Below are 13,497 nucleotides of genomic sequence, written 5' to 3'. Positions count from 1 at the left end.
GCCCCTATCTTTTTTATTTGCTTTTGAAGCACCCTCAAACAAAGGAAACAATTATCATAACACGTCATCATATATCCTCTTCTAAATAATGGAAAAATCGAGTGGAAAAAAACATCTAGGATATGCGCCTAGGAGCCGTTAACGCCATTGCCGTTGAAACCGTTGGTCTTGGCTGCGGAGGTAGCCTTCTCGAGGGCCTGGAGAACGTCATTGGTAAGGTCCTGGGCGTCCTCAACACCGCAGCTGATGCGGACAAGGTCGTCGAAGATACCGACAGCCTCACGCTGATCTCGAGGGATACCAGCATGAGTCATGCTGCTGGGAACCTCGACCAGACTCTCAACACCACCAAGACTCTCAGCGAGGGTGAAGATCTTTGTCACCTGGCAGAAACGCTCAGCGGCAGCGTGACCACCCTGGATGCGGAATGAGAGCATACCACCACCCAGACCATCACGATGCTGCTTCTTGGCGATATGTCGGTGAGGGTGAGAGTCAAGACCTGGGTAGTTGACGGCAATGACCAGAGGAGAAGCCTCAAGAGCTCGGGCCACAGCATCAGCGTTGCGGCTAGCCTCACGAGCTCGCAGATGCAGAGTCTTGAGACCACGGTGAGCAAGCCAGGAGTCGAATGCTGAGGGAACAGCGCCAATGGCGTTCTGAAGGAAGCTCAGACGGTTCTTGAGCTCGTCGCTGTTGAAAGCAGCAACACCCATGACCACATCACTGTGACCGTTGATGTACTTGGTGACACTGTGGACGACGATGTCGGCACCAAAATCGAGCGGGTTCTGGACGTAAGGGGAGAGAAAAGTATTGTCAACAACGACGAGGACACCATGCTTGTGGGCCTCAGAAACAACAGCTCGGACATCGACAAGGCGCAGGGTAGGGTTGCTAGGACTCTCGATCCAGATCAGACGGGTATCGGGGGTAATGTGCTCGCTGATATCGACCTCGATCTCTGGTGTGAAGGTAACCTTGACGCCGTGGGCCTTTGCAACCTGAGTGAAGTAACGGTGGGTACCTCCGTAGACATCGGAGACGGAGATGACATGGCTGCCGGCAGCGAGACTCTGGAGGATAGTGGCGGTGGTGGCGGAACCGGAGGAGAAAGCGAGGGCGTACTTGGCGTGCTCGAGAGCAGCAACAGCGGTCTCGAAGTTGGTACGGTTAGGGTTGGAGGATCGGGAGTACTCATACTCGCCAACGGGCTTGCCAACGGCGGACTGAGCAAATGTGGTCGACAGAGAGATGGACTCAATCACGGCGCCGGTAGCGGGGTCATGTGGAGCGCCGGCGTGGACGGCGAGAGTACCGAAGCTGTGGACGGGGGACGGAGGGCGAGGTGGGGTGGCCACGGGGTCCGAGTTGAGAGGAGCAGCCGACATTGTAGCTGAGGATTGACTGAAGTGTGAAAGAGAGGAGGGGTATAATTGGGCCTCGATAAGGTATAGGGACGAGGTAGAAGAAAGCTGAAGAAAGTTTTGAGTTGAGGTGAAGTAAGGAAGAGGTTGAGGTGGGATGGATGTGGTCACAGAGATGTTAATATAGATATAAACTCTGGGCTCTAGCGACAAGCAAGTGGAGGTCCAGGCGGGGCTGAAGGGTGAAAAAAAATAGGGAAAAAGCCTTTTTTCCTTTTCTTGTGTTGCCCTGGTCTGTTGTGTAATGTAATCGGTATGGGGAATGTGAGAGGGACCCTTTTTATTTCAGAGCTAGGTACCTTAGCTACTGTATGGCAATTCGGCTGCGCCAGGTTACAGAGAAACAAAGGTAAGCCTCGGTTTGACGCGATCCAGGGTCGAGATGATGCGCAAAAGGCGGAGGGCGTAGAGTTTAGTCCTGAAAGAGAAATGTCGTGTCGTCGATAATAAAACAGACAGAAAGTCTCAGGTCTAGAGCGGGTTTTGAAACCTTGACGATCACGTCACAGCAGCCTCTTGAGCAAGGGATCAAGAGTTCAGAGTCAAAAGACAATGATGAGATCTCAACTTCTCGGGGAAATTGACTCAATAGATTAATAATGTATGGTTCAGAGAGTAAATAAACGTAAAAAGAATTGATTAGTGAGTGACTCGTGTACAAAAAAATATGCAACTCTGGCTGGGTTGGGTTTTTCGTGGTCGGTTATCGGCTCTCGGTGTACAAAGTACAGACAGATATCGTCGGTTTAAGGATCAGAGGGATTGGATGCTGGGATTGTGGAATCATGGAAGGGACCAGCGAAGGAAAAAATGGGCTCCCTTGATTTATATCAATTTTCCATTTATTCTAGCGCCTGCATTACACAATTGGAATAGATGAATTGACTTCTTCTATGGCTTGTCCCATTCCATACATTTGTGAGTCGAAGAGATAGATCAGAAGAAGAAGAGTCGGGAAATGGATTACACAAGACTCAATCCATGTACATCATGTCTACTTACCCCTCCTCCCAACTTTATCTCAGAGTTGGTGATATCTCGTGTACAGGATCGTACCCTGGCCGATGGCCCGGATGGCGCCGCCTCTTGTGCCTTTCGTCATCCGTCAGAGCATGCACGGATGAAAAGAAAACGGCCGAAGTCCACAGCCAAAAAATGTATGATTACAAGTGACGGTTTGACAGGTAAATGCCTGTTTGGGTAACCTTGCGGCGTGCCCGAGTTGATTTCCTTGGCCTCAATGACAAATGCGACCTACAAGAGCTGCTTACAGAAGCATTCGGCTTTCTCTGCAGTATCTGCATACGGTAAGTTGGCGCCGCTGCAGCAACAAAGGCCCCTCCCTATGTCCTCCATGGCTTACATATATTGGTTCCATATCATCTTATTTCCCTGGCGCAAGGCGCGCGAATACCATTCGATGTTTCCCATTGTTGTCGGGTTTGCGACGGGCAGATGCGGTCCTTTCGGCGATAAGTGGAGGGGGGGTGTTCTTGTATCCATCAATTCACCGTGAGAGACAGCGGAGGAAAGCCTTCAAGCGTTTTAGCCAGCTCAGCTAACAGAGAACCTTTGATCGGTGAGGCTCTGGCGCATCATGTGCTCGATGTCGTGATAGAAGGGAGAATGTGTCTTTGGTAAGATACGGTTCTCGCTGGCTGTAAGCCGCCGCATGTCTGACATCCATAGTTCCACCGAAAATACCTACCTACTACTTTCGGTGATATATACAGAGTATTGAGCCGATATGGCCGCAATATTTTCAATCAGGTAACCTACCTAGGAACTCACATCACATTGTGTTTATTTGATGATTAAAACCCCCGGGTTTGCTTTGGAATCAGCGCAACAGCGCAAGCCGTGATCCTCAAATAGAATACATGACCGACATCCCGTGCAAGGATTTGTTCCGTTGGTGTGTACAACCTCGTTTTACCGAACTCTTTGAGTGGCTGCAACACAATTCTTATTAGGTACAGAGGCTGATGGCATTCGTGATTGTCCTGTGTCCCCCGCAAAAGTCTCACACACCTGGAGAGAGCTGCCAGAAAAGATAAGCGGTTCCTTGCAGGTCGACGATGTCGTGATTGTTCGTGTCGTCATGTCCGCCCGGAAATGGAGGTCAGCAGATCTAATGTTGGCACCAACAGATTGCGGACAATATCAAGTCTGGTGTGAAGTTCAATGATTTTGTCGTTGAGATTTACCAGAGGAGACGGTTGATACTGAATTGAGATGAAGCCATGATTATTCATGATTGCAATAAGAAGAGTTGATAGGTAGGTACGCAGTATAAGATGTAAGTGATATCGAATTAACAATCTTAATGCCTTAGCCTCATTTTTCTGCCTTAACCGATAGTCATGACGAACAGCACCCTTGAAAAAAACATGCATGAACCCTTGTAAAGGAGAGGAATGAAGGAGCTCACTCTGACTTTTTCTTTTAGAAATATTATTGTAAAAGTTATGGCATTTGGACATGAACTACACCATATGATATATATCATATTCTGTTCCTGTGCATTCTGGACACAAGCAATAATGCTTGGACTGGCTTCTATTTGCACTATCCATCACCTTTACGCCCTCCCCTGGACAACCTAACAACCTAGCCAAATCTGCCCGCTAAGGTAGGAAGGTAGCTAGCCTGTATCAGACATTATGATACGAGTACGGAGGCTGCAGATCAATTAAAAATCCATCATAATAATGAATCCATCGATCAATCTCGAAACGTCATGCAAAATCTACGGTACAGACCAAATGTCTTGAATCCTTCATCCCAAACTTCGGAATAACCACACCCCCGACGGCTCAACGTTTTCTCAGTCTGACTTGATGTCGTGGTTTCATTGGTCGCCATTGTCCCGTGTCCCCAAAAGACGGTAGATCTCATGATACGATCGGACCATCAAACCACCCAATATCCGACAGAGGGAGCCCCCATATTCTTCACTCTTGGACGGAAGATTAATATCTCCATGGATCCATTATCTACGCGTCATAGTTGCCATTGATGTTCAATTGACACTATCTTACCTGTGTGACATGAAGATGAGTCTGAACTGGAGTGGCTATGAAGCTGTCATGTTGGTTGGAATACGCCATAGTATGCCTGGATCGGGGTCCATGCGTAATCTTTCAATCTGTGTGACCTTTTTGCAGGTGTCTGAATGTGTCTCTCTTATCGCAGGGTCCTCTACGACTTGTCTCTCCTTGAGCCCATTGTGCCATAGAGTTGATCAAAAAAACAAAACCATCTGGTGGTATCCGGGCCGTCTTCATACTTTTTTCTGTTATCCTCAGTCCACCTGCCTACGTGGTTCCTTAGGCGAAGGACACAATCGACAAAGCGTCAATATTCGGGCTCCACAATGAAGCTCCGATCCTGAATCCATATCTTACCAAAGCATCACTGACACAGGCACGGCAATATCAACCAGGAGGGAGGCGGGAGGGCTCGAGGAGCAAAACAGAAGCACACGACAGGACAGGGCCATTATCCCTGTTGACTTGTTGTGGCAGTGCAGCCTTTCCAGCTTCCATTCGCTGTAGACACCAACAGAAAGACATGACAGGTTAGAACTGCGCTGAACCGGGGGCTAACTTAACGCTCCAAGCTCCACTAGGCTGTCCTGCCGACGGGACCGCCCCTCCACTTCATGGTGCATGGTGCGCGGTGGCTGCTGGCTGCATCTCTTCTGCCCTCATTTGCATCTCATCACATCACAATAGCACCAGATTCTCCTTCACCGCACTTGCTCGAAACGGGGAAACTCAGCTTCTGCCCCCAGCTTCGAATTCACCTTTTTCTCAAGAGATAATCCGTGCTCAACCACGATCTCGCCTCTCTTCTCGTTCTTCAACACGCGTCATGGAATTATCTTCCTTATAATCTCTCTTCCTTCTCTGCTCTCCACAGTTGCTTCTCCTTTACTCAAAGCCAACCGTATAGAGGCCCCCTGCCTCTGCGGCCATGCTGCGATTTTACTCACATTTCAGGGTCCTCTCCATATATTCTCCGGGAACTCGTTGACAAACGACACGTGAAGAATACATATCTCTTCCTCCTTTTCCCCCTTTCTCTATCCATCATGCCTCCTCGACGCTCTCACAAAAAGTCTCGGGCGGGTTGTCGGAGGTGTAAGAATAGGAAGATAAAAGTAGGTCTTGTCGATCCTCTGCTTATGCCTCAACGCATCGCACCATTGCGCGTTTGTCGTTCAGATATGAATATTCTTCGCATTGGCTTGCATCGCCCCCAGACTGTTTGTCGTTCTGGACGCCTGGACTGACTGGGAATTTCCATGTTGTAGTGCGACGAAGTTCACCCACGATGTGGTAATTGTGCCAAGCACGGCGTTCCCTGCGATTTCAGCAACCCTGATGTCCTTGAAGAACTCGCCATATCAACTAATACCAGCACTGAGAGTATCGGCGCACCTACTCCCTCGCCTGCGCCGACTGTCAACTTTAATTCCGCTCCAAGAACTCCGCTACCACGCCCACGTGCCCCTTCAAGTCCAGCCAGAGCGCCGCGACCAAATCCTTCCCCTCCGACTTCCGTCTACTCGCAACCTTCGATAAGCTCGTCCACCCACACCATAGACCATGGTGAACGAATGCTCGAGCTGCGTTTGATGCATCATTACACCAATGTCACCTCCAAGACGCTCCTGACCAACTCGCCTGCCGCCGAGGATATCTGGCAGCGTGCCGTCCCACAGATGGCCTTCTCTGGCAATGGCAAGACGTACCTCGCCGACGCCATCTTGTCTGTCGCAGCCCTCCATTTGCGCTCAATGTCTCCGAATGACAAAGCATTGGTGCGCGCTTCACATGCCTACTCGGCCTCGTCTCTTTCTGCATTTGGGGCGTCGCTAGGCTCAGGCATTACACCTGACAATGCGGAGGCCCTGTTCCTCACAGCGACGCTAATTGCTTTCCAAGCGAGTGCCTCTCGCATCTTTGTCAAGGACGACGGGGATTCTGCCCCTGGGGACTCAACAAGTCGATATGTGCCCCCGCTCTCCTGGTTCCATGCTTTTCAGGGCGTCAAGACTGTGGTCGCAAACTCGTGGCAGTGGATCCACCACAGCGACATTGTCAAGGTTGTCATTGATTCGCAACCTGGTTTCCAACTGAACCTCAACCCGCGCTCGCCTGACTCATTCTTCGGCCATATGCTGGAAGGGTTAAACGATGAATTGATGAACGAAGATCCTCGTTTGCTTTCAACGACTACTCAAGCTTACTCACATGCAGTCAGCGTGCTCAACTGGGCGCACAAAAACTATCACGCAGCTGCCGCGCTCACATTCCCTGCCACTGTTTCCAAGCGCTACGTTGATCTTGTTGATGCGAGACGTCCCCGTGCTCTTGCCATCCTTGCTTGCTTCTTCGCATTACTGAAGCGAATGGACAATGTATGGTGGTTGCAAGATGTTGCTCGTCGAGAGGTCATGGGCTTGGTCAGCTTATTCGAACCCGGATCTAAGTGGTGGCGGCACCTCGAGTGGCCAATAAGAATCGCTTTGTTAGACGGCAGTTCTATACCACAAGACATCTGGGGCACGGAGCTCGAAGAGCAAGCACCAGAGCAACAGACTGTTGGCTCTATGACACAGCACATTGAGATATTTGCTGAGATGTTACACCAGCATGCACAGCCTCCTATTCCCATTGCAGACGAGGATCTTATCGTTCCTGACTCACCTGACTGAAGGGTCGTGGCAGCCATGCACAGCCATGCTGGTCGGGCCCTGGGGCTTAGAGCTGGTCTCGCGGCCTTTCAATATCTTGTTGGTAATCAGCTTCAGCATGTCGCTGGTCAGCAAGGATTGCTTCTAATCTACACTCGACAGAAGAGGACAGCCCACATCGCTCCACTTGATGATTCACGACCATCTCTTCACATTCGGAATGTGTAACCTGCATCATATCAAGATGTACTGGGACGAAATGTTTCGAATGATGACCTGTGTAAGAGATAACATAGCATACCTTACCGTCCGATTACATTTTCAGCGCGATAATGTACCGAGGAGGAAAATGCTAAATGTTAGAGATTCTTTGCCAGGCACCTAAGGACTTGGCCATTGCGTTTTCAGCACAATGGCAAGCCTATCATTGATCACGACTTACGAGTTGAAAGGTTCAGCCAGGCACGGGAAACAGTACAATTAGATCGAACAAGCACAAGCTTTCACTTGGGCTTATGGTTTCATTGCTCCATGTTGCATACCCAGCAGAAGTGTCCAGGTCAATGCTGGAAGGGGGCCTTTCACTTTGATCTCCATTTAATCAGTATATAATGTCTTTACAATAGAGAAATGCGGTTCGGGGCCTTTGATGTACTCATGTATATAATATTGTCCAACAAGCAATACTTGTAATAATTGGAAGATACGAGCAACGCTAGCCTTGCTTCAAGCAGTTGGATTTAGACAGTCTGGCTGACTTACAAAGGAGAGGCGACAGCATGGGGGTCACCACGCGCAGACAGACGACAGCAATATCAGAAATTTCAATTAGATATACGACAGGGCCTGTCATGTTTAGGGATGAACCCAGTAAATCAATTATTGACATAGCCTTTACAAGACCTTTTCCAAGACGCCCAACTCCGAGCATGCAATGCCGCACATCTACTATTGCTTTATCCTCTTGGACTCCTCCTCTTCAACGACATCCACCGCATCTTCGGCATCCTTTCGACTTCGCTTCAGACCCTTCATCTTGCGGAGCTGCAGCTCGCTGAGATCCTGCTTGCCCAGATGCACGCGACCAATCTTGTCACCCATAGAGTCGGTTGTGATGTTCTTCTTGGTGCGCTCCTCGATGCCGCGAGGCTTCTTCATGGCCTCCTTAAGCATTGACTCGTCGGGCTCCCTGACTCGGCCGACACGGAAATCCATGCGAGGACCGATCTCCTCAACCTCAACACGGGGAAGTCGCTGACCGGATCGCTTGGTACTGATGGTGTAGACTCGCAAGTGGATGGCGGGCTTAACGTCACCGTCGCCAGTGCTATCCTCTGCGCTGATGGAGATGATGTACTGGAGACCCTCGACGTCAATCTTGTCGCTAGGCTCGCCCTTGAAGAAATCAAGGAGCATGCTCTTCGCAAGGGTGAACTCGTTGCTGACAGGGCTCTCAAAAGCAGTACCAGCGAACAGGATCATAGGCCGCAGACCAATGGCGAACTTCTTGGTCTTGAATTGAGCGATAGCACGGAAGCTCTCCGGGTCGAGGTAGAGCTCAAGCATGTCGAGGACCTTGTAACCAAAAGTGCGAACAAAAGTCAAGGTGTGAGGACGCTTCTTTTGGCTGCTACCAAAGACGAGGAGACTGGCGTCGTTCTTTTCGGAGAAAAACTCGAGCGAGGCGGCGTCGTCAAAGGGATGGATGGCGTTCTTCTTGGTGAACTTCTTAGCGAGAGGTTGGCGCATCTGATGAAGATCATTGAGGGCATCTTGGACGATCTGAGAGCATGTTGTTCCGCGGAGGAAGAGGCACGTCTTGGGATTCTCGTTGGCCTTGGGCTCGCGCTTCTCAAGGGCTCGCTTTGAGCGCGCATTGCGAGGTTTACTTGATGATTGTTAGTTTACAGAACAATAATTGAGGTTGAGAGTCGGCTTGACATACACTTGTCTGAGCATCTTGTAAATTGGGGATGATAGATGTCCTTTAAAAGATCGATGGTGAGGCTTCGAGATGGGAGGTTGGCTTGCAGCCTTGGTAGGAACGAGGAAAAAAAAATTCTTATCGATAAAGCCTACACGCTACTCACCGTTTACCGAGAGCAATGGGTTCCATTTTGCCTTCTCAGCTCGGTGAGACCCCTGCTCGCTAACTTTCGACCACCCCGCAGTCACGTGTGCTGTAGTTATCTTCACATTCGGTAAGTACTGCCGATAAAGGTAAAGAAGACGGCGGAGCCTCGGTATTTTCCCCGCCATAGCGCGGGCATCTCTTCGGGTTTCGCTAGTTCATAGTAGGAGTTCGACCTTCTTCCATCTGAACTGTTAACTACAACTCATATCTTTTCATATCAATAAAGCGAAAACTCATCATCAGCCTGAAACTTCCATCATTTCTTTTTGCTTACCGACATACCCGAACACTTAAGACCTGTCCTACTGAACATTAGCCGTCATGTCGTTTATGGGTGGCGCTGAATGTTCGACTTCTGCGAACCCCCTTAGCCAGCTTCATAAGCATACTCAGAATGACAGAACACTTCAGCAGGATCGTCTAGTTGGTCGAGGACCTGGAGGACAACTCAATGGTTTTCGAAGCCAGAGCGCCAATGCGCCCCAGGATGAGGTACGCCGCCCTGCAAGGCCGATGAAGCCATTACTAATACACCAATCTTGATGCTATAGATGATGAACGGCTTCCTCAATCAAGGCCCAAGCCTCCAACAAGAATTCCCCATGCAGCCGGGCCAGATGGGCCCTCTCAGCCCAGCCCAGTCCCATATGCGAGCCAACTCGGCGTCGCCAACATGGGCGCACGACTTCAATGGCCAGCCAGCGATGGAATCAGCTTTCCAGGCGCCACCTGCAGTGCAATCGCACTTTAACGCTGACGAGTTTGCCCGTTTTCAGCAGCTAAATACACAAGGTTCTTCCGCGAGAGCGAGTCCGATGCAGAGCAACGTTCCCAGCCAGATGAACCAACAAAGACCCATGATGGGCGGCATGATGAACCGACCGATGGGCTACACCCCTATGTTCCAGCCTATGTACCAAAACCAACAGCCCATGCACCAACCGCAACAGCAGGATCTCAAGGGCAAGGGCCGCCTCGTGGAGCTTGACGACCACAAGTGGGAGGAGCAGTTCGCTTCGATGGAGCTGCAAGATAGTGATAAGGCTAAGGAACAAGAAGAGGCGAATGCCGCAGAGCAGGAGCTTAATGAAATGGACAAAGGCTTAACGGCCGAAGCTAATGAGTTGGGTGACTTCGAATCTATATGGAGAGGAATCCAAGCTGAAACGGCTGCTTCTAGACAAGACTTTGACCAATTCGATACCGAATGGAGCAACAATATGATGCCCGATTTCGAGGGTATGGGCGACTGGGGCCGCCTTGGTGACCCGGCCGTCGAAACCTACCTATTCGAACAAGACAACTTCTTTCGCGACGAAAAGAACGCTTTCGAGGAGGGTGTGCGCATCATGAGAGAAGGCGGAAACCTGTCCTTAGCCGCGCTGGCTTTCGAATCCGCCGTTCAACAGAATCCCAACCATACCGAGGCGTGGGTTTATCTAGGAACAGCCCAGGCGCAGAATGAGAAGGAGACAGCAGCTATCAGGGCTCTTGAGCAAGCGCTGAAACTCGACCCCAACAACTTGGCAGCCTTGATGGGCCTGGCCGTGTCATACACCAACGAAGGTTACGACAGCACAGCATATCGAACTCTTGAGAGGTGGTTGTCCGTTAAGTATCCTAACATTCTCGATCCCAAAGACCTACACCCCCCTGCAGAGATGGGTTTCACAGACCGACAGCAGCTTCACGACAAGGTGACAAATCTGTTCATCAAAGCGGCACAGTTGAGCCCTGATGGTGAGCACATGGATCCCGATGTGCAAGTAGGCCTTGGAGTGCTCTTTTATGGCGCAGAGGATTATGACAAAGCAGTGGATTGCTTCCAGTCTGCCCTCCACTCGTCAGAGGTTGGTACATCCAACCAACAAGAGCAGCTTCATCTCCTCTGGAACCGCCTTGGTGCGACTCTTGCCAATAGTGGACGCTCCGAGGAAGCCATTGCGGCATACCAAGAGGCCCTTGCTATGGCTCCTAACTTTGTTCGAGCCCGCTACAACCTGGGTGTCAGCTGCATCAACATTCACTGCCACCATGAGGCTGCCTGCCACTTCCTAGCCGCTCTGGAGATGCACAAGGCCATTGAGAAGTCCGGTCGGAGCAAGGCGTACGAGATTCTGGGCGATAATGCCTCTGGCGTCGATGAGACACTCGACCGTATGTCGGCGCAGAACCGGAGCAGCACCCTATACGATACCCTTCGGCGTGTCTTTACACAGATGGGTCGCCGGGATTTGGCGGAGAAGACCGTTGCCGGTGTAGATCCGGATGTGTTCAGACCTGAATTTGAGTTTTAGGGCTTCACGTCTTTTGTTTTTTGAATGAGTTGACTTGCATGAAGAAGCAGTCTGCCTCAAGGAGGTTCGGAGAGGGCTCAGCAATAGTGCATTTACCATGGGAAATGATTTTGGGCCTGGCCTAGATGTTACATATGAGAGACTTGCATGGCTCTGGAAGAATTTGCATTGCAGTGATGTCGTCCCTGGAGCAACGATATCCTATTGTGTACAACTACTTCTACGCTCATTTATCATGCATGAATGTCCACGAATAATTACGCTTGGCTAATCATATACATTGTATCTATATGTTAATTCACGCTAAGAATCCATTTTATTTCTGCTGTGGAAAAGCGGCTACTGCCGCAAGTGGCTGTGTCGACATAGACGAAGGACTTCTTCTCGTATTAACTCTGATCTTGTAGTTATACTCTCATAAGACTTCTCTGATCATCCGAAGCGCTCTTGGTATTCTCAGACTGGTCTAGACCTCAAGGTTCAATTCTATTTGTGCCTTTGCTTCTCGATATCGCATGGTTACACCTTGAAGTGTGCAAAATGTGTGGCAAGCTCGAATTTTGACTAACCTGCACACAAAGACACATGTTAGATGTTCAGGCATGTCGGCTCGTCCACCGAGGTAAGGCGTGCGATGCGAGCATCATCTGTCAGCTATATCAACTCTGAATAACACTTCTCAACAACTTCAGGCAGCACACCAACTACTCACTACCTTCTATACAGTGATGAATGTTGAAAAGGTAAAAACTTCTTTTCCCACTGGCGACTCAACCAGGCTTGTTAGTGCTGCACCATATGACTCGCAAGACGACAATGCTAGGACAGCCGGATCATCGGATTGTGAATTGAAGGCTAATGATATCCAGAACTCGTCGGCGCGACTTCGATGGCCCTGAGATACCATCGGTCTATGTATAGCCGAACGGACACACATCTCGAGTCATTCTGTTGAGGGGTTTTACTAACAAGTTACGCATGGGAGGTAGTGATCTAAGCCATGCACCTTGGTTAGCATGAGAGTGGCATATCGTTATCATCTCCGCACTATTCCCACCCAACTCTCTCTCATATCCGTTGGTTTAGTCTTGTCTTCGTTGCCACTGGCCCTGCTGCCGAGGCAGTGGATCTTTCGGGTATCTTCAGATCACTGATAGCTAAGTAGCTAAGTAGCAACCTAGCCAACTCCGTGCCGTCTGTTACAGGTCAAATGCACCTTCATGAAGGCAGACGCATGTCTCGCCAGAACGAGACTTAACCCATGCAGCCGCAATAGAACCCACTATTATATGAATAGAGCGGCAGCTGGATATCAGACATTGAGCTTCTTCTCCGAGGTGGAGAAATATCTGAGATGCAAGAGGCTAGAAATGTCATCCAACAGGATCGGGGCTTGAATACGCAAGGGAAGAAGCAGGCTGGGACGAGAGAGGAGCAATGACTGGACCATCTTGCTGGCAAAAGCGAAAAAGTGTGAGACAGGTCTCAGGCACTCGATTGACTTGATTGGGCTGAACAAGACATCGATGTGATGAACGTCGAGAGATGCAGCGCGCAAAGTCTTGCTCAAATCAGGTTATGTGTCGATGGGATGGATGCTTTGAGAGACAGACCTGTCAAAATAGTGATGCCATGCGATGCATGTTATTTGACTGAGGGTGGCCAAGACACTGGCCAGATCCTGCAGAGAGCTTTGGTCATCCCTACATTGTCCTTGACAGTCCCTTGTCGCCAGGACCTCCAGAAACAGTACATCCTTCACGGTACCAGAGGCAGCCATGAAGCGAGTTATCCAAGTTGTTGAATGTTGGCCCAAACAAGCAAAGCTGGCGGTGACACACGGCTGTTCAAAAGTCCGTTGCAATAACAAGTCTCCTGCTAGCAAATAAACCCATCTTTTCCCCGACCTGCCTTAAGATGGCACTGTTGGAAATG

At 49.9% G+C, this 13,497-nt stretch overlaps 4 protein-coding genes across 4 annotated transcripts; 2 read left to right on the top strand and 2 right to left on the bottom strand.

Moving 5' to 3' along the window:
• Window positions 1-128: 128 nt before the first annotated feature.
• On the bottom strand, window positions 129-1,391 carry BKA55DRAFT_498929 (Cys/Met metabolism PLP-dependent enzyme-domain-containing protein; the record flags this gene model as incomplete). The annotated part of the gene is made up of 1 exon (XM_046186597.1): window positions 129-1,391. One exon carries the CDS (start codon window positions 1,389-1,391, stop codon window positions 129-131), a length of 1,263 nt encoding a protein of 420 aa, XP_046057051.1.
• Window positions 1,392-5,523: 4,132 nt separating this feature from the next.
• On the top strand, window positions 5,524-7,152 carry BKA55DRAFT_495625 (uncharacterized protein; the record flags this gene model as incomplete). The annotated part of the gene is made up of 2 exons (XM_046186297.1): window positions 5,524-5,592; window positions 5,746-7,152. The coding sequence occupies 2 exons, from the start codon at window positions 5,524-5,526 to the stop codon at window positions 7,150-7,152; spliced, it is 1,476 nt and encodes a 491-aa protein (XP_046057050.1).
• An 803-nt stretch (window positions 7,153-7,955) lies between these two features.
• On the bottom strand, window positions 7,956-9,223 carry BKA55DRAFT_551105 (Brix domain-containing protein). Its single transcript, XM_046191338.1, has 2 exons — window positions 9,077-9,223; window positions 7,956-9,019 (listed from the first exon to the last, which is right to left on the bottom strand). The coding sequence occupies exons 1-2, from the start codon at window positions 9,088-9,090 to the stop codon at window positions 8,080-8,082; spliced, it is 954 nt and encodes a 317-aa protein (XP_046057049.1). The 5' UTR covers window positions 9,091-9,223; the 3' UTR covers window positions 7,956-8,079.
• Window positions 9,224-9,586: 363 nt separating this feature from the next.
• BKA55DRAFT_498208 (uncharacterized protein) lies at window positions 9,587-11,562 on the top strand (the record flags this gene model as incomplete). Its single annotated transcript, XM_046186529.1, has 2 exons — window positions 9,587-9,757; window positions 9,817-11,562. The coding sequence occupies 2 exons, from the start codon at window positions 9,587-9,589 to the stop codon at window positions 11,560-11,562; spliced, it is 1,917 nt and encodes a 638-aa protein (XP_046057048.1).
• Between the last annotated feature and the right edge of the window lie 1,935 nt (window positions 11,563-13,497).

Source organism: Fusarium redolens, assembly GCF_020744475.1.
Source record: "Fusarium redolens strain MPI-CAGE-AT-0023 chromosome Unknown BKA55scaffold_1, whole genome shotgun sequence".
Lineage (NCBI taxonomy): Eukaryota > Fungi > Ascomycota > Sordariomycetes > Hypocreales > Nectriaceae > Fusarium > Fusarium redolens.
This window is presented reverse-complemented; position numbering and strand designations above follow the sequence as displayed.